Source organism: Varroa jacobsoni, unplaced genomic scaffold (assembly GCF_002532875.2).
Source record: "Varroa jacobsoni isolate VJ856 unplaced genomic scaffold, vjacob_1.0 scaffold_1199, whole genome shotgun sequence".
Classification (NCBI taxonomy): domain Eukaryota; kingdom Metazoa; phylum Arthropoda; class Arachnida; order Mesostigmata; family Varroidae; genus Varroa; species Varroa jacobsoni.
Window position 1 is genome coordinate 167,846 of NW_019214101.1, and position 20,833 is coordinate 188,678.

Here is a 20,833-nt window from a genome sequence, read left to right on the forward strand (position 1 = left end):
GATATTCGCTCTGTGCTAGTCTTTCTATATAAACCTTTTCATTTCGCACGTATTTCCTTACCTACGGACCTTAGGAACTCTGTTTATATATTTTCCGCTTATATAGATTTCCGAATCATATTCACACATGTAAGACTGTTAGAAACTATACATGGACTGGCTCCAGAAAAGTCGTCATATCGTTTGGGCACACTTGAAAACATCGGTTTCACCTCGAACTTTGTGAAACCTCTACGAGCATCAGCTGTTTACTCGAGAGGCGTGGGACGGTCCCTAATCGTAACCGTGCTCTCCCCGGCTCTTAGCTCAACCCTGATAGATTGCTTTACACAGACATCCGAACGTCGTCTTTACAAACAATAGTTCAGCCGGTAGCTTCAATCCGCAAGACACCTTACCCTGTAGTAGCTAACGGAAACACCATATACTTTCTGCCAATTTCTCAATAAGCATCGTGTCCTAAAAAGCCTACGATGATGACCCCTAACTCTTTCATTGTTAGCTCTATGTAAATTGCATTACAAATAGTACAATCAAGATTCTTCAGAACACGTGTTTTTGCGTGAAAGAGGCATCTGTTCAATTTGCACCTTTACCTTCATTGAAACACTAGGTTATTACAAGAGCTTTACCTAGTAGACAACAGCTTCTAAGTCAATTAATTCAACGGCAGCTAAGATGACAGATTTCATCGCGGAACTAAAGCCAGCGGCCTCACTCGTTGAAGCGGGAAAATTTTCACATGCGTAAAGTGTAAACAAAGTATGTACGAATAACTGATTTTAAATGCTTACATTCCTTAGAAATAACTACATGTGGTTAAGTACCACATCTATCTTTAATTTACAAAAAAGCAGATGGAGAACGCCATTGGCCTTCAGTAACCCAGAGACCTGAACAGCTCACTATAAAGCTCCAAATTTCTGATATTGTTGACTATCAAAGCTACATATTATAGCTGGTTCTAAACGGCGTTCGGAGAATCTCTGAAGATGAAGGGCGGCGTGGTCTACGCACATATCTTTCGAGTGCTTTGCCATAATGACCATGTACATGCTAGCATTGCTGGTTTGAATTTTACAGTTGCAAATTATGGCCATGGCTCATTGTTGTCATGTCGGTGCTCAGGTATGTTTGAAAAAACCCAGGCAGGCCCATTAAAATGCATCTACAGACGGGAAAGTCAACAAACGATGGAAAGAAATATGGCATATGGGCGCTTATATCGGGGCTGACACACAGCACGTGACCTTGCCCTTCGCGGTTTGGAGGGGATTAAAGTAGGCCCAGCAGATAGATCCCTGGAGTAACACCTCACGATTCAGATCTGGCCCGATTCATTAACAGGTAGTAGAGACTGACAGTCAGCCGCGCGTTAGCCAAAAAATTCTCTAAGGACAAGCAGTTCGTCTTGGTTGTCTATGGACGCGCTATTGTCAAGATGACGCAGCCGAACAATGATAACATAATTGAAAGCCTTCAGCTGTTCAAGCAATGAAAATCATTAAACAATTCAAATAGTTGCTTGGTTATTCTCTTCCTTGTAAAGAAATCCATGCTGGAACTGAAACTATGTGTTTTTCGTATACCGAAAATCTGATGATTAAATGAACCTTTTAGATAGCTTAAATTCGATACATTGCTGCCGTAGTGATGAGTATGAATGTCCTTTCATTAAAGAAAACTTTCAGTTTCTCACGAGCACACTTTTATCATTAAGCAACATCGTTTCCACCACGAAAATTAGTCAGTTTTACACGCACACTTTGAAGTAAGCTGATGTATGTGATAATACGAACGAAGTAATGAACAGGGTACACGTTGATGATGTCACAATCATTAACCCCCTACACGTATAGGGTCATTCCGTTTTCTTATTTAATATTTAATAATAACTATAACAACCTGTTAAACTTTCCTATTTACCATAGGAGGACACCTTTTAATTCGAAACTAGACGAATTGACGCAAACGCTCATTCTAGGTAGTATATGGGACTAAGCGGTTGATATTGTGGTGCCATACGTTAAGGGAATTCTTGCTTACTCTGTCAGAAGTCTAACAAATAAATAACCAGACAACAGAGCCAATCCTTTCTAGCGTGGCTGAAGTATACCTCGGTGACAGCAATAGCAACAACACTACTTAACCCCATTTGAATTCTATCTTTGACAGCCGGCCTCTCCCACTTGCCCCACACTTGGATAAACCGAAACGAAACGGTCAAATTTATCCGTACTCCGTCGATTTATCTAATAGCAGCTGGCCGCAATTAATTCGCTTATCGATCCCTGACTAACCATGTCTCAATGGAAGGAATACCAAGCCAAAAACAAGCAATACTCTATATAGAGTATTGCTTTATCGGGCCATGCAACCAATGACACTGTATCAGTGCGTGTATGTTATTCTAAAGAACGAACACAGTTAGAATTCTTACCAAACAGCCGTTGAATGAATAGCTTACCCCAAACAGCGCATGAGCTAGTGACAATAGAGAATGAAACAAACTATTCTCTAGCCAGCCGTAAAGCGGTTCTGTCTCATACACATAGCGGTAAGGTTGTTCTGCTCTGCGCGGAGATCCATACTCGAAGCTTTCGCGCGGATGGGGGATCGCATAAGCAATTCAAATGGCTAGAAAGTGATCAGTTGGTGATCTTCGCTGTAGTTGTCATGCTAATATTCTGATGTCTGACCCAAAGGGGACTCCTAACAAGATTAGTAATAGATGGATCTCTGGGAAGGTTTTGTCGTGGTAGTTGGCTCCATAATCGAAAGCAATAGTCAGCCTTTGAAGTAGCTGCTAGATGGGCTATTCTTCATTATGTAATGCACCTTACCCTTCGTTGTTCATTTTTTACAGCAACTTTTTGACCTACGAGCTACTAACACAGTGAGAACTCATAAACCCACAAGCTAACATAGAACGTAGACGATGATCGAACCAGCCATATTCAAACAGACCATTTACGAGCACGTTATGACCACAGTAACTCTTGGCCTCGTCCAATTAGCTGCTGATTACTCGACTGATTATTTTGTGCCACTCCGAGGTCCCCTTTGAAACTGAGATTCTTCGCGTTTACCAGGCGCAATGCTTAGTGATAGCAATGGTCGGATTAACTTGGTGCCAACATCTGTCGATTCTGTGTAGCGTTATGTATGAACTTCATCCCGTCACGATGGTCAAAATAAAAATGATATTATTATCGTATAAACTTGTCGCCACATTATTTCCTTCGAAGACCACGTGTGTCAATCCTTTAAGCTTATCCCAGCCATTTATGCAACACAGTGGAGCCGCCTATCGTAACTGCCTGCCAGCTAATGGACGGCTTAAAAAAAGCGCAATTAAAAACACAACTATAAGATACTGACCCGAATGCTCCAATAGGGTTACGTCCACATCGCTGTAGCCGTACGTAACGCTCATTTCGAACTGCATCAGCCATTTTATAATGGCGGGTAAAGCATTGTTCGACCGTTCGACATAAACCGACAAAGCAACGGAACAGCTGAAGCTGGCAACCGATGTTCCTCGAAAGTTGACTCACTTGGCAGATTGATCGCACTATCTTAAACATATTTGCGTATGTGAGTGTGTGTAGTGGAATACATTGTACACGGAGATTTACAGGGGTGCGTGAATCCCTGCGTAGGTCTTCATAGCCAAGTGAAGGGCATACGCCAGCTAACCGTGATAACGATGCCACTTAATATACCATAAAGCGACAACTTAAATCCGTCTATATAGATAAAGGCTCCACTTGATCTATTGTACACTTATTTCCTCTTTAAGTCATCTTCATCTTCCCCTGTTTCTATTTGTTTTTCAGGTGAAATGACGTCATTTTACGGCTTGACTAATCCTGAGTTGCGGCACTTTAACATATAACAGTCACACTGTGACGGATGTAGACTAGCTCAAGCCCGTTTTGCACCCAGAGCTTCATTTGCATGTGACATTCTTCCAGGAAATGCTTTTGTGCCCGCCCAAAGCTTCGCGCTTAATGATGCCTCATAATCACAAAAAAGTTCATCAGGTTATCCGTCATTTTCAAGGCGATAGACGGTGGCTACACAGTTAGTGGCCTAAAAGTGAATGTGGAATTTGTCCTATTTTTAACTACCAGAGTCAATATTATTGTGTAGGTTACTAGAAGTCAAGGTTTCGGAGTGTCGGTGATGAGTTGGAGACGATGGTCCGCAGACACGGCTAGTTACTGTCCATCAGCCGAAGATGCTATTCTTAAAAACTTCGCGGGTTTTGATCGAGCAGCGTTGGAGGAACTCCAGGAACGCATTGCGACGGTTAAATTGTTGGCTTATGGCGTCACAGCAGTCGGGATCATTGTGCTAGGCCTTGTAGGCAACATTATAAACCTCATCATCTTGACCCGGCCAAATCTCAAAGGAGTCACCTATGTCTATCTTACCTGGCTGGCGACGTTCGATTTTCTGTCTCTAACTTTTGCTATCTTCTCCGTACTCCGACTGCACGGTATCCAGCCGAAGTCCTATGTTGCAGCATTTTTCTACGCCCATCTAGAAATGCCGCTGGTAAACTCGGCGATGACTTCGTCGATCTTTATTGTACTGGCAGTCACGCTTGACCGATACTGGAGCGTGTGCTTACCTTCTCGATATAAAGATATTCACACCGAACGATGGGCACATTTAGCTATATGTATATCGTTTATAGTACCCATTTTGCTGTATATACCGGTCGGGTTTCAGAAAGAACCGACCTTAGTGATAAACCCGCACACAGGTCAGGAGGAATGGGTCCCCTGCGACCGTCTGTCGGTATCGCAACATCCCGCTTATCGGCTGTACCTTTTCGTCAAAGAAGTAATTGTTCGCGTTGGCCCTGTCATAGTGATTGCTATGCTCAATACCACCATAATTCTGACGTTCCGACGCTTAGCGAAAAAACGAAAAAGCCTGGTCAAATCAACGGAAGGTCGACGTTTCGCCGAAGAACGCCGTCTCGTTATTCTACTAGCCTCGATTGTGATCATGTTCTGTGTCTGCATGACGCCAGCTGCTATTAACACCGTCCTTAACGGTGATCGTATGGAGAACAATTACACTTACCAGGTAGGTTAGTAAGAAAAAAATATTTTATAAAAAAGGATTCATATTTTGACTGGCTGTTTTTAGATACGTGCAAGCCGAAAATGCTAAGATTATAGAGAAAATGAAACGAAAACGCAAGTGGGTGCCTTAGCAATGCCCATGCAGAAATACGTAATCACGCTTCGTAAGATATGCCCGATTCTGAAAGATGATGCTATTTAATTAGACTTATTAATAAAGAAAATCCGTTTAGTTTTTACTTTATTCATTCATGCATTTTTCTATTTATAGTGATAATCGTTTTTTTTTTTTTTATTAAAAAATTATTAAGAACTGTCGTAAAATTATCAATTTGACAACAGTTATTGAAAATATTTCATTGTTGAAATGTACGGTAAGTATTCTGTCAAGTTCCTGTAGGCGATTACTAGTAGAAACAGAAATATATTAAATTGAAAAATGTCATATTCGCTTCTAACCGCATCGAAAATGGTGACAATGTTTTAATCATATGGCGAATGTCATATTTGCCAAAATAATCAGTGCAGTATCTAGATATACAAAAATTTGTTAATGACTCTAAATTAATAACAAAACACATATACAAGTCTATTATTGCTCACTTCACGTAGATGTCCAGTATATTACACATACGCACGAAAGCATTATTTATAACCATATTATTACGATAGTTCAAGATAAATGGAGCATTTCCGCGTCCATTAGTCAAAGTTGTTCAGTATAAACTCGACCAACTCGTCTGACGAAGGTCAATGCAATACACATTATAATAAAAAGTAAAGTGGGACAACATTTTAAAGTAAATAAATGATTAGACCAGCGGCTCGTTGTTCATATGCCTAATGTATCACGTTGGTAAGCTCCCTTCCTGTCCTGAACGGAATAGGTCCTGTATACTGTCAAAGCCGAAAACAGATATTCCTCATTAATTCCTTGGACATAATAGTTAACACACTCTCCTACCAAAATTAAAACTGTCTCACACATAATTTCCTATTTTTTTTTCTTATTCTCTACAAATAAATTTCGAGCATTCCATCATACTTTAATGGGCTTGCACATTTAAGACTCGTCACTTGAGAATCTGGCAGTTTGTACAGTTTCATCGAATCTGTATGATCGCCATAGTTTTGCTAGTTTTAGTATTGTGTATGAAGCCAATTCTTATAATATATAATAAGCCCTTCTACGAATTGAAATATATGAGGGAAATCACGTCTTAAATGATTATACAGGTTGTTGCTGCTGTAGGAAAATTTGCGCCTACTGGTCATCATTTTTTTTTTCGTCTATGTAAAGCTTTTCATATAGAGATGTGTAAGACTAGAGGTTATGAAAACTCTGGATCTGTGCACCATTAGCAACCATTGGTTATTCTGAAGGCCATGACGATGGCTAGAAAAATCTGAAACATAAGTTAATTGTTCTGACAAAGTGAATTAACCTAGCTTGTGCGTTCTTTTTTCCTTATCCTTCCTTCAACAAATATTAGATTTGTCTGTTCAAACGTACAATCCTAACAAGCAACAACTCTTAGCTCAACTCCATTTCTCTAATATTGGTTATTGGTCGATTATTTCGCTTAGGTCTACTAGCTATGGCTTTCATATATTTCAAAGTGGATAACTTTACATATGAGTACAAATTACAAGTACTACACATGGCTATCTGCTGGAGTTGCTCATTTTAAAAGTAACGGTATACATATAAGTTTAACTAGACGTTCAAAATACACTATTATTCTTAGTTGTGTAAGCAAACAAGCTTAATTACAGTTTGCCAAATTGATTTTATAGAAATATAATTCGTTTTATGGCGCCGACCGAATGGTTCGATATTTGGTTGCCGGGGCCTTGTAAAAGCTCGTCTTAGATATATCTAGAAACGTAATGCAGTTGGTCTTAATTGGCTAGCTTCGCTATTTACCTATCGCCCGTAATATAACAACAACTCTATTATACATAAAAAAATGTCAATTGTTTTAGTTACAGTTTTACAGTAAGATGGTGATTTCGCAGCAGCGAGCAACATACGACTGCTTCTATTAGTAGACTTAGGTCAGGCGATAATCTTGACATTGGCTTTTATATTGCCTTTAGCGATATCCCAAGCTAGGGAACTTGGGCTACTTATAATTTTGATCATTTAAGAGCATCACTTCAACTCATAACTAGAAATGACGCACGTTGTGTACAATGGACCGTGCACAACAAGACAATTACCTTGTGGAATCCTTAATATATACACGTAGCAAGCAGAAGTTAATAGAAGAGGTGGAAGAAAGAAGGATAGACTTCACTCGCTTCCGGGCTATGTATTTATTTTCGGATCTGGAAGTGCTCAGCGAGGTTAATAGCATCTAGCTCGATGAGTTCAACTGTGTTCTGCACCGACAATTAATCCAGTCGCCTCGGACACGCTTGTAACCAACTTCCTGTTCTCGATTTCGTCTCAACAGGTGTTTCGTGCCTTCGCTAACGATATGGAAATTAGCAACTTCGCGACCAACTTCTATGTCTACTGTTTATGCTCAACAGAGATCCGCGACACATTTTGCCGTGTATTTCTGAGACCCTTTTTGTGGCTCATCCCACGAACCGCATTCGGGGTCTCGACGTCTGAGCGAACTTCGCCTTCGAGAGACAACGCTTCAATAGTCATGACGCCAAGCGGCAGCCGAACCCCACATGATGGGCTGCCACTCGACGTGTGACTGCAACATACACATTGTCACATCGTTGGCCTTAAGAGCTCCAGCGCCATTTTGAAGCTCATGAACTTGCACGTGATTCAAAGATTTATCACGCAGTCCTTCATATATGGACACACTTTGAAGATTTTGATTTTATTGCATGAAGGCATTCGCGATGAATGTTGAATGTATCGGCTATATATGAGACGAGATGTATTTGTCCCATCAACCTGTGTATGCATTGTATAGGAATGTCCCCGAGATGTTGCAGTGGTATCATGCTTGTGCGCTGCAATTAGGGAACCTAGATTTGAAATCGGGCATAGACACATTCTGTTTTGTGTTAAAATCCTGCCGTACGAAGCTGTGCTTAAGCGGTCGACATGGACGTAAAACTCGAAACATCCATAATTATTTATTCTATAGGAAGCATACAGTTATACTTACATTAACGTAACATGCGATAGGAACACTACGCTCAGCAACGGTTTATCAATTAAGATTCAAAAACCTTGAACTTACATCGGAACTTGAAATACAGTAACAAACGGCACGTGCAGAAACAGCCCTCTTTCTATCTTCAATGCAGTGTCGTATCGAATTCTCGATTCGGTGTCTTTCGCATCGGATATATATTTAGTCAGGACTACATCTACCCTGTATCTTGCTATAAAGAAAATGAAGTACTCATATTACTGTATAATGTACTATATATATTTTAGCAAGAAAATTAAGTGCTGGGTTATTTACGTTTGTGCATCTACATATGTCCTAGAGTTTGATTGTTGATTTTGTATAACCTACTATCCGGTGGCTCAGTGGTATGTGATCTTTTAAACAAGTGAATACAAGAAACGGTATGTAACATACGGCATTCATACAAGCCATACACACCATTCGATTTAATTTTTGTACCAACTAAATTCGATGTTGGCTCAATTAAATGTACTGTAGTTAACAGCGAACCGTCCATAGAAAAATTTAATTCACCCTTGGCCACTAAAAACAGTTATTTAACATTGTATATTAGTTTCGATTCGCCCATTTCTGGAATTTCAACGATCACATCAAATATTACGCTTCGCTTTGAAATATTTTAGCTTTCAAATACGTATGGTGTGCCGGATAGCTACTTGTTTTGCGGCGTTCAGGAACAATAACGCGGAAGACCTAGATAAAGCAACGTGTAGTAAATTGCCAGTGTAAACATCAAGCCAAGCATTGTTCGTTGAAACAGACACAAACGTGATTTAAACAAAAGGTGTAGCTTTTTCCAAGGACACGGTCTGGTAAACGATTGAACCTTGATAAGATCGAACGCAAAGGGCAAGTCACCAAATAACATTCACCACTTTTATCGGCCGCTCACCTTTGAAACATATAATGGAACAGGTACGTGCAATTTCTACTTTATTTGTAGGTTTTAGTGAAAAAAAGTATTTGTAAATACGAGAAATTGCCTATACTTTGCCAGGCCCTACAAGTGCATCATAGTTCAAGATAGGCAAAATAAGCATCCGTCAGAAGCTTTGCAAGCTAACGTGGTAATGATAGAGTGAATAATGGAAATTATCGAGCGAGGAAATTTTTCTTAATCGACCAAGTTGCCAAATACGTTTTTCTGTAAGGTTTTTAAACTTTAATTTAAATCTGTATAACGTTTCGTCTGAGAGACTTTGTAATGATGCTCCCTTTGTTTTCAAGATGTGCAACGCGTTTTTATTTGTTTCTGATGGGTTACCTGATCTTATTTTGCTAAACAAAGCATGAGCAGAAATTATTCTACAAATAGATGATTTCATAAATGGAAAATCGCACAGAGCGTTAGATAATAAAACTGGTCAATCCGTGACTCCCCGGAAAAGCGAAAGAAAGGGAAACAAAAGAAAGTTTCTGTAAACTATGTAAACCCATGTAAATATATATGTATATATGCATATGTGCTATAAGCAACAGTATATCAATAAAAGGCAAAACTCTTTACGCGAACGAACGTTTTGAGTTGTCACTTTCAGTATGAAAGCTAGTTCTTCCATCGTGATCTAGCGATAGAGGCGCGAAAGCTGTAGATCGCAAAAAGCTTTTACTTTTTGTTGTTGTAACGGCTGAAGGCCCTTGGCGTCGATGCTCCGTAAAACTTAGGTTCACAAATGTTTAATACACGAAATTTATAGTAATTTAAAAAATACCAAGGAAATAACTATATATGTCTTTTACGCTTCCCGCAACCTTCATATAGACTTATCTTCCATAGCAAAAATATTTCTACATGTCCTGCTAACTAGTACCTTCAATCTCAAATGCTGTATTTATTCTTGGGTTAGCGTTCACTAGCATAATATTACACGACCCTGTAATGCTGATTAACGAAAAACCTATAAGCGAAAATTGGTAGCCAATAAACGTACGTAACTAAAGCGCATCCGAGTGCCCATCCCCTGTGTATTTTGTAACCACTTTATTTATAGCATCAGGCAAATGTTTCATACTGACGTTTAAATATTGAATGTAAGCATGGATGCCTTGAAACCTACCTTTTCGCATAGAGGGTGCAACGAGTTGAAGTGCCTCGGATAAATGAATACGCTTTATATAAGCTCCGAATAAGCTTGTATCGTCTTACAATCTACTAGTTTTGCATGATATAATCCGTTATATGCCTGCTATTTAAGTCTAAAGGACATGTTCTTATCTAACATTATGTTACATAATAATACAATATACACGAAAAACACGATAGATGCGAATCGTGTCTATCATAAATTCGAAGTTAATAGGTAAAGAAAAAGAACGCCAGATCCCGGCAATCGTTATAGCACTTGTTCTATTAATACTCGATTACCGTATTCCATCTTTGGCCATAATGGCAACAACTGAAAATTTTAAAATGCAGCAGCAATGGTGCCATTTTCATTTACAATAGTGCTTATGTACAATATCAAACACTTTGTTCTCTCGTGGTTCATTATTATCATCGCCATCTTTGCTACCAGCACCAGAAGACTAGAAGGCTTTGCTGTGCCATTTAACAAACGATCATTTGAGACACGACAACTTACGCCACATGGCGGCATAGCCAGACCCACTGGGTAATATAAATAGGTCGGTTGTCGTATGAATGAATTCGAACGTATGTAAAACAAGGACAACTCACCAAAATGCGACATGTTAAAGTACAACCAGTTCAGATAACCTCAAATAAAGGAACAAAACTAGCCATATCAAATAACGCAAGATACCTTTTATGAGCTTTAATGACTAATTCTTAATTATAAACCATAAAATAAATTGTGTCAGCAAATTTCTACGTAATATCTATCGTTCCTTTATGTGAGCCTACTTAGTTGCATTTTTTTATGTACATTAGCGATAAAGCGAATAAGAGATCATGCCTCGCTTTACTTTCATTTTACATTCAATCAATATTTTCGTGATTTACTTGCACACGCATTCAATTCAGACAAAGCAATGACTTGAAACACATTATAGATGTGCATGAGTTCTTGAAGGACGCTTCGGGTCATTGGTATTTTAGTCGTAGTGCTTGAAGATCTAACGCACGTACTTTAATTAAAATCACCAATTCCTCCCACTGCCTAAACATGTAGAATGCGGTAATGGCTGTGGTATGTGGTACAAAATGGTAATGTCTAAAATGGCTGATGTCCCTACACTCAGTCCTCCTCTAAGTCTCCAAACGAAAAAATGAGTCAATTTACCGGAAACATTTCAAGAACCAGCCTGGCGTCATTACATGTCACATCCGAAATCACATTCCAGTTTCGGTAATTGTGAAGAGCTTGGTCTAAAATTAACACCTTATCAGACACCCCATGATATTATGAGGCAGTGCAAGCAATTGCAAGCGAAACCTCCAATACGTTTACATTTGCCGAAACTCTGACGTATGCCCATAATACCAATATACGCAGTTTTATTAATTCGCGTCTATTTCTTTTCCAAAGATGTATATATTTTTTTGTTCTACCACATAAAACTAAGCTCTTCACGTCATGCGTTTCATATGCTTATATTGTGCACTACTGTATTTTATTGAACACCGGCTGGTAACAATTCGAAGTCACCATTTAGAAGCTGCGCCAGATTTGTTAAAGGAGGCAGCCCTCAGTATAATTTACTAAGGTAACGCAATGAATCGGTATATTAAGTAACCGAAAATCTTGTTATCATTAATGATATATTGGAAGTACATACAGCACATGATTACATATAAAACATAATATGTAATATTTACATGTATTTACACATCCTTACGCTTTACTATTTGATAACCAAACTAATGAGGAGAGTTTATCGGGCCATATCGAAAACAACCACTTGGCCGTTCGATCCAGGGGAAATTGCCTTGTGACTGTTTACGATAGTAACAATACCTATTTCACGGACATTTCATATTTCTTCGCTGAAGATCTAGAAACAGTGGAACAAGACAAGACTGCGACATTTCGGCGCACTTCTCAGCGTTGTATCACAACGGATGGATGAGGTATGTAAAATGACATGAACGAAATGACTATGCCTAAGAAGTAACAGTAAATGTGGTTGCTGTTCCCTCCACTGTTGCGGCTACTCGTAGCTTTCGATATCTTCTGCGCTGAGTCGATATTCCCTGCTTAGTAGCGATACATTGCCATCTTGCATGTCGACGTTCCGCGTATTGCATAAATGTAATAATGCGACGAAGTTGCGTGATACCTCGTACTGGCTGTTGCTCGCTACGAGCTTCGAACACGGGACAACTTCACCTTCACGCAGTTCACCCAGAAGTCGACTGGCATAGTCCGGTAAACGGAACTTCGTTCGGTTGGCTTGCTCCTCGAGAATGGGCAGAATTCGATCTTCCCAAGCTCGTATCCTTTGATTCATCGGGTCGAGCTCAAGTATGCCAGTCTTATAGATTTGGCCATCCTCGACAATCGTTCTAGCCGTTGAATGAACTTCAGGGAAATCTGAAGTAGCTGATGATTGCGGAGCGTCACCTCGACATGGCACGTCTGAATCGTTGTCGGAACAACCTGCCAATATTAAGTATAATTAATTAAGTAATCTGATCTTTGAACAGCTTCGATGTGCAATAGTATGATGAGAATGACGGAGCAGTACGCTCGAATTGCCCTGATTCCTGTACCATAATAGTGCTCATCGCTTTGTTTAATACGAAATCGATAATAGTTTCTGTAATAACAGCAGCATGTATTGAAATGAGCATTGGCCCTCTTGTGCAAAGAGCTCTCTCTTTATCAGTAATTATTCCTATATGGCTAACTTTTGGAGCGCTTATCCTGAATAATATACTGCTAACGTTTCACTAAGCAGTAACAGGAAATGCTCAATGATAAAAAATCGCAACTCACTTTTTTTAGGTGCTTGAGCAAAGCTACACTGCTGGCTTTGTTCCCAGAGGAATGACTGCATTGTACAGTTATAGCACAGATTGGAAGCACGGGTTATGTACAAAGTATTGATTCTTTATACATAGATTGGTAACGCGCAAAACTAGCCTCCTAGTATGGAAGATTTACATGCACCATAAATAAATGCCGAACCGCTTGACGCTACAACGTCATGAAACCGTGACATTTATCCTTGCGGACGGCTCGAGAACGCCATTATAAAACTATGTATTCGAGACCTTTGGAGTAACAAAAAGAGAACAACATTTGACACTGATGAAAAATGGATCATTACCTGCGTCCACCGCACACTCCATCACTGATTCGCTCGGACTTTGCAGTCTAACCTCGAAATCCTCCTGACAGGAACTTTCGAGCTGCTCGACATCGCCATAAAAGTGGTTTGTAGTGTTGTGACGTAAAGCATCGTCTTTAATCTCGGGCACATCCGCCTAAAAAACAGAACACATCAATTTATAAAAACCTATTATAATAATTTAAAGAGTCATGAGCTTCACGAATTTGTTTTACAGCAGATACTACTGATAACACTGTACTAGTAACATGGCATGCTAACTCCCGGTTCGAACTTAGTTTGTAACGCATTGCATATCAGCTTCCAACGTATATAACTATGGTAGATAGAATTTGTAGCTTAGTTCACTAAAGCTTATCTAAGCTATCAGCCAATGTATCCTCGTTCATCCCAATATGGTTATGCATGAAGGCTTCACCGTTTAGCCAAACATCGCATGTAAACCTAAGGCTGTCACAAATTAAAACAACATTGTCATTATATCTAAAATATTTAGTAACATTTCTGTCTATTCCATCACGACGGTCAAAATACATTCCTAAAGTCTATCTATTTAAACAGCACATCATAGCTTATATATAATTCATATAAATCCAAACCTGTAAGTGATCGACGTTATGTAATGGACTCGTTGGCGGAAGATTTTTTTTATTTATGCTGTCTTCCGGTTTTCTTTCAGGGGGGCTGAAGACGTCAGAAGCGCCTGTCACCATTGACGAACCCTCAACCAACTTCTCCAATGAAAGAACGACGCCTTCCTCCTTCACGCCTCCCTTAGCAACGCAGTTAACTGTAGAAATTTCTTCTGCTGCTTTTTTTTGCTGTTCTTCAAGCTCCTTTGCTTTTTTCTCACTGCGTTTATTATGCCGCTGGTGTTGTAATAATGATAATTTGCAAAAGGACGCAATATTTTTTAATCACACTAACAAAAAGCATAATATTAAGCAAGCCACTTCTTTATTCACTCAGACAGTTAATGTCCTTCAGGTTATCTCAAGATAGTAATTAAGTACGATGCGTTTTGCAGAACAAAAACTCATTCCAGGTATTTCTAAAATCCAGGAATTAGTCATGTCTTTTCAACATTTGAGTCTATTTATCTCTTTCGTTAATGTGCCTTATACACAATTGATCCTTGTCTTTTTTAGTTTACTTGCTCTGACTGTTTTAATTCCTCAGAAAATCAACGAACATTACTTCACACTTCCTTTCGAAATTCAAATCTAGGTACAATCTCAGTCAAACGATATACTACAGATACCCGCCATTTTCGATTACAAAAACAAGTTTAATAAACCCATTGTAACAGTTTAGCTCTAACTTCACAATGGGTGTTACTTCTTCCGAATGTTCTTCTCAAACCTGAACTTCATAGTAAATAAGTGAAAATGAAAGGACTCAAATACCTTTTTCGTAGATGTTTCATTTTTGCTTCTCCGCTTCTTCCCAGTCAGAAATTCATCTAGGGTCATTTCTGTTGGAACCTTTTTCCCTCGGGTTTTTCGTCGGGTTTCACTACTAAAATTTCATAATGAGATATAAAGTTACAATATATTTCGCCTTAACGCCGGCAGAAACCGCCAACATTCCGAATAGGCAATTTTATATAGAACGAATATGACTAACTTTTTGACCGTACTGGTATACGTTCTATATGTTAATAACTTAAACTCCTTTTTCCAGAAACATATCACAGGAATATGTAAGGCAACTACGTCAACAGCGGCAAAAAAATTTGCTCGTTTCGTCACCTGAATAGGTCGAAGAAAATGAATGCGATCCGAATACCCTGTCTGAGCAACTAAAACTTACAATGCAATCGTGCCAGTTTCAGTAGAATTCAGCAATGGATCCGTAAATCCCACGATGTGAGGAACAGATGGCGTTGATGTGAGGTCAGAACGTCCAAACATCGACTGAGCGGGTGAATCTCGAGGTGGAGTTGCTGACATGTCGTTGTGGCACATGCTATCGTCTACCCGATCAGACAAATCTGCAGATAATAATTAGAAAAAAAGAAAGCTGATTAGGCTAAAGACTACAGCTTTCACAAATCATTCCCATATCAACCCGCAAAATGTTAGGCAGAAAAAGATAACCGATTATTATAGAATATCTTAGCTAAAACCTAACAACAGCGATATAATGGAATTGGAAACCTTTCCAAGCTCTACTACTTTGAGTTGAAATTATCTCTTCTTTTATTTACCACCACAAATGAGATCCGAAGACTGATTTCGTTTACGTTCCTCGTAATAACATAATGTCAGATCGCAGGGCATCCCGTCTTGGTTGACCGGCCAGTTAACTCGGAAATCATTTTTGCGACCTATAAGATCGCCGTTTATGTCGCGTAGTTCAACGTGAACTGAAACCTATAATAATCAATTTTCTTATTAGGACTTCCAGACAATAGTTGCTTCCGGAAAATATAAACGATCAATTTTATATTGATATACACAATACAAGGGTTCTTAGGGCTTTGGCATTAAGAATAACAAGGCTTATAGGTATTGTGATATTGGCAATACTTCTTTAAACGAAGCAGCAGCTAGGAGGGATGCAAGCTGACTACTTCTGTCAAGACCGAATAAACTTATAACACCAATTAATGGGGATCAGGGCTTAATATAACAAAAAAAAATCTATATAATGTAAAATTTTCAATTCAGTGCAAAACATTTTTGAAAAATTTACCTCGGGTTTGAGCAGACAGGCACGTAGTTGTGTAATATAAGTTAAGCCGACGTTGTTAAAATTCATTTCGTCACCATCCGCCAACTGCGGTATGTCATCAGGCGATATCAGTTTGTATTCATCCAAACTGAAATTAGAAATATTAATGATAGCAAGAAATATTTAATATCAGGTACAATTAAATAACACGAATGTTTCTGGGGGTAAGCATTGATAATTAAGCTACTTTATTTTTATGGCAATGCTCGTGCAAGGCGGGGCTTATGAAAATACTGTGTACATGCAAACCACCACAAAGTATAAATCTCATCGCTCGAGGCTGAGAAAACACTAAGGACATGACTTCCTATTGTTTATAATTAGTAGAACGTTGCCTTTTCGGCCCTATTATGGCATAATTACCCGTCAACCATGGCTTTCCTCTTTCTTGTCCGTTTTGATTTTGAGTTCTCATCAGCATTGTCCTCGTTATCTTTTTCTTTTCGTTTAACATTGTACGCTGTTTTCTGAAGATCTTCAAAGAGTTTCTCGAGATAATCAACTTTTCGCGCATACACCTCTTTACTCGACTGAAAAAATGAAAACCGGTTTAAATGTACACATTAATGTAATGGACAAAACAGTAAGCCCTAGTACATTGGGAGGTAAGGCTGTATTCATCGTTCGTGAGGAATGCGTTAATTAAGGGAAATTTAATACAGTATCAGATTTGTCGATGCTATAAAGATATGGTGTACCGTTTCTTTCATGAGATCATTTTAATGAAACAGTAAGCAACTAATAGATCTTACAAGTTAGTGAGATTAAATTATAATGTTTTTGAGCTTATTGTCTGTGGTAAACACAATAACCCCTACAAAACATAAAGGTAGGAAAATCATGGTCTTTGTAAACAAGCAACCGGCAATACGTGGGCCAACTGACTGTATAATAAAACAAATTGAATACGCATGCAGTATGGGGATCTGCTATTAAAATTACGTGATAATGAAAGATGAAAACAACCATAACTGTAATCATTTGGATGTCATTTGCGTTTAATGTTTCAATAAATTCAAATTTCAAGAAACAAACCATTGATACGTAGCATATCCCGAAATACCAACCTGTAGTATTAAACCGGCATTGGCAAAATTGATAGTGTCGATAGAGATCTGTTTCACTTCCTGGATATATTTTTCTAGAACGTCAAGGCTCACCGCAAAATTTTTGTTTAGGTCCCGGATCGGTTTGAGCATTTCTGCGTACCGCGACTCCAGCTCGCGAATTAACTCGACGTGCTCATTCGGGCTAGTGCACCTTTCAGCCACCTGTTCCATAGGTATTATGAAAATAGGTCGAGAATAAAATATATAAGATATAATAAAATGCTTGACTTATTTCATGTGCCCCTTTAAAATTAGACTATCTTTTGCTTAAGCACTGAAGTATGGAAATGTAGCAAATCTTTAGGATTTTACGTTCGGAGGTAAAACACACGATATGACTAGGACTTGACTGGGAAATTAGATTACATTGAGGATAACGTTTTATGTAACAATGGTACACTATTTTATAGAGATTTTTTTCAACACAAAGCTTAATGGCCGGAGCAATTAAAAAGTGGATTTTTTTACAACCATTTAGGCAGCTTATAACAGCTGTTTTAAAGGAAAAGAACAACTTTTGTATTATTCAAATTTATTTTACAACTTTCATAGATATTTCAACTCTATTCGCACCGCTAAAAATGGATTATCACCAGGAATTGATGTTTTAATTTATCTTTGCGTTTACAGTTTTTTTTTTTTAATTAAAAGTTATGGTAAATAAATAAGTAATGTGCCATATTTGATCAGAACCGGTTGAAGTAAAGATTACTGTGAAATATAATTGATTTTTGGAACGGAGATACTCTATAATAGGCAACCGCGTGAAACATGCAAATGGCTCAACGTGGTATATTGTTGAGCACCCTCACCCAATACAAGCATTAAGAATACATATGAAACAAAAACATCACATGTTCCGGTAAAATTAAAGGCGCCATCACTAAAAAAACAAGATAAATTATATCTTGCACTTGATCTAAGCATTAATCCTGTATCTTGCTAACTACACCAGCAGACTATATATATTGGCTACTTCGTCGATTTTTTCAGAAAGAATTTCGTAATGATACTACTTGCACAAGCCAACATCAATACTCCGATGGCCCACATCCATGTTGCTGGCCGATGGAGTTCTATACATGTCCAGTAACAGAGTGAGATTCACTACTTTTTGCGGAACTGCGATGCAAACAAAGACACGTATATAATAATCCATCATTGAAATCACGGTCAAGTGATAACGTGGCCGTCAAATCTAGCCTGCCGACTTAAATGAATCACTATTCATAAAAACGTCTTCTTGATTTTCAGAGTGTCGACCAACGAGCTGAGAAGCCCGTCTTGATACGCACTGCAATTTTAATAAAAACATTAAGTCCGGTTGTATGGAAGCGCACACTTTCTATCATTAAACACTTGTTAAATTATTTTCGTTCGATCTACCACACAACGACACCATTGGCAGGTGCGGAGGATTTTCGGCCACTTCATTGTGCAACAATAAAAAGCCCAGCAAATTGGTAATCCATTTCTTGCAGTCTCAAACGATCCCTCCATTAAAACGGTGTTTATTTATGAGGCTAATCACGCTCACAACGTGTATTTTCGTCTAATTCTCCCATCCTGTTCATCTAGTTTATATGTTCTTGCCCATAAAATCCGATAGAACTTAACAAAAACAGCATCCTCAGGCGCACAAGCATGTAATCATGTTTCTCGATTTGAATGCTCAACAAAAATTTGTCCTTTTTGGAACCTTGATAGCGTATTCACAAACAAGGAAGTAACTACATCGACTGTGTTTTATTAAAAAGATCAGACTGGCAGGAAGGAAGCGTGCTGACAAAGCCGAATGTTATAGAGGTTCTAGGTTTCATGTCTTGCCACTCAGCAAGTGCCGCAGAAACCGCAGTTTTGCTAATCGACCATAACGATGATTTTTCGGCGGCGCTGACAGCGGCAGAAAACTTCTAAATAAGGAGAAAATTTGGAACTTTCGTAGAATGACATCCGGTGTAAGAATGAATAGTGAAGAAAAATATTGTAAAGAAGTTAACGTTCTCGTTTCGTTTAAGGGAATGATATGTGAGTGGAGCGGTCTGATAGTACAGTAAAGCAGACCGAGTCAGTTTGACTTAACTAACCATCCAATCTTTCCAACGAACTTAGAAACGGAGCCAAACGGAACGGAGGCCGCAGCATTAATTAAGTGTATATCTACATTTCGGTGCTACTGTGCGCCTAAATCGAACGCCTTTGAGCTCTGTACCCAGCGCCTATTTTTGGCGCCAAAGTGGTCCGCGAGTGGATTCGAAGGTTTGTCTACGCTTACAGTATATTAATACAATTTCTCAATCGATATAAATGTCAGGTCTTACTTGGGATAATTGGGAACAAAACTAGTGATTTCGAGAATGCTAAAAGCAAACCGTATCACTTGCACAACAATCAGGTTTTCACCCAGCTGACGTCGGTAGTCTAGTGGACGCCAATGCGCTTTGAATCGGTTGTTTCTAGATAACCGCTTGATGATAGCAGGTATTTAATTAAACACCAGTTAGACGAATCCACGTAATAATTGGATCAGCTAAGTAATACACAAAACGTAACACAACGGAACCGTCGGGATAGAATTTTCACTAATGTGAAGGAGATGTCTTTTTTTCTATCTTGGGTTTGATGTCGGCTAAACTAGCAGCAGTAATGACGTTAAATCGTACTCGCAGCGAATTGACACTTACCCGGCCACGTATAACGCTCATCTTGGATGGCCTCTGTTAAAAAAATCTACCAGCACTATACAATCACTACAACATAAACACAGTCGGCCATTTGCTATGTATTGATGTACTGAGGGATATTTGGAATCAGAAGTGATGAGTAACACAGAATACCCTATTGACCAACACTAGCAGACGACGCGCGGAAAAAATGGCGCCAAATAATCGGTCACAGCGCTCTCATTTAATTTGTCTTCAACGGAGATCTTTTTGAAGCGGGCCCTGCTCTGTTGCTATAAATAGGATAGCTTAACTATTTGAATACTCTTGAGTTAGATGACTCATTAAAGCTATTTAATTAGGCTACACTATAGAGACTACGCAGAGAGAATTAGAAGTACAACTTTATTTTGCTAATTAAATTAATATGGTAACAGATACGTATACAGAAGCATATTATAAAAGTACTTTATGACTTCGAGTTTGTTGGTAATCATTTATATTCAGCATTTCAAGAATCAGTTTTAAATGGTCTAATCTAGAACATAGATAGAAAGCTCAGCTTCATAAGGCCAACCACTGCCTGAGTATGTACAAGGAATGCAAACTAACATTCTGTTGTCACCAAAAATTCCGTTAGGTATCTCATAGCGTAGGCATACAGCATGGTTTCTGGGCATTTCTGAACAAATTGTCTATTTCGCGAATAATTTGTTACATTGCTTCATTTTTATGATATCTCTCGTTAATAATTTTTCTTCGAACAACGGCTGAGGAAATTACTCGGGCAACCTCTGAGA

At 38.8% G+C, this 20,833-nt stretch overlaps 2 protein-coding genes across 4 annotated transcripts in view; one reads left to right on the top strand and one right to left on the bottom strand.

Moving 5' to 3' along the window:
• LOC111267543 (putative G protein-coupled receptor B0563.6) overlaps positions 1-9,788 on the top strand; it is a 19,681-nt gene extending 9,893 nt beyond the window's left edge. For both annotated transcript variants that reach the window (XM_022845818.1, XM_022845819.1), the window contains exons 2-3: positions 3,840-5,103; positions 7,562-9,788. In XM_022845818.1, coding sequence (XP_022701553.1) covers positions 4,189-5,103; positions 7,562-7,816 — 1,170 coding nt within the window. In that variant the 5' untranslated portion in view covers positions 3,840-4,188 and the 3' untranslated portion in view covers positions 7,817-9,788. The remainder of the gene's footprint in view (positions 1-3,839; positions 5,104-7,561) is intronic.
• An 805-nt stretch (positions 9,789-10,593) lies between these two features.
• Positions 10,594-20,211, bottom strand: LOC111267550 (uncharacterized). Of its 2 annotated transcripts, none has more exons than XM_086971361.1 (10): positions 20,055-20,211; positions 17,422-17,532; positions 16,625-16,791; positions 16,223-16,349; positions 15,735-15,900; positions 15,338-15,518; positions 14,932-15,043; positions 14,125-14,394; positions 13,505-13,661; positions 10,594-12,831 (listed from the first exon to the last, which is right to left on the bottom strand). In XM_086971361.1, exons 1-10 carry the CDS (start codon positions 20,073-20,075, stop codon positions 12,383-12,385), a joined length of 1,761 nt encoding a protein of 586 aa, XP_086827487.1. In that variant the 5' UTR covers positions 20,076-20,211; the 3' UTR covers positions 10,594-12,382. The 2 variants fall into 2 exon arrangements, with proteins under 2 accessions (XP_086827487.1, XP_022701561.1); XM_022845826.2 differs by having other exon boundaries at positions 17,329-17,532.
• Between the last annotated feature and the right edge of the window lie 622 nt (positions 20,212-20,833).

What these genes read in the sequence shown, in the direction of transcription:
- LOC111267550 (XM_022845826.2), bottom strand. Translation starts at nt 20,075, where the DNA reads ATGAGCGTTATACGTGGCCGG. An exon ending in ATGAAACATCTACGAAAAAG is followed by an intron (nt 14,395 to 14,931) that starts GTATTTGAGTCC and finishes TTACAACACCAG; the next exon opens with CGGCATAATAAACGCAGTGA. An exon ending in ATAACGTCGATCACTTACAG is followed by an intron (nt 13,662 to 14,124) that starts GTTTGGATTTAT and finishes TCTGTTTTTTAG; the next exon opens with GCGGATGTGCCCGAGATTAA.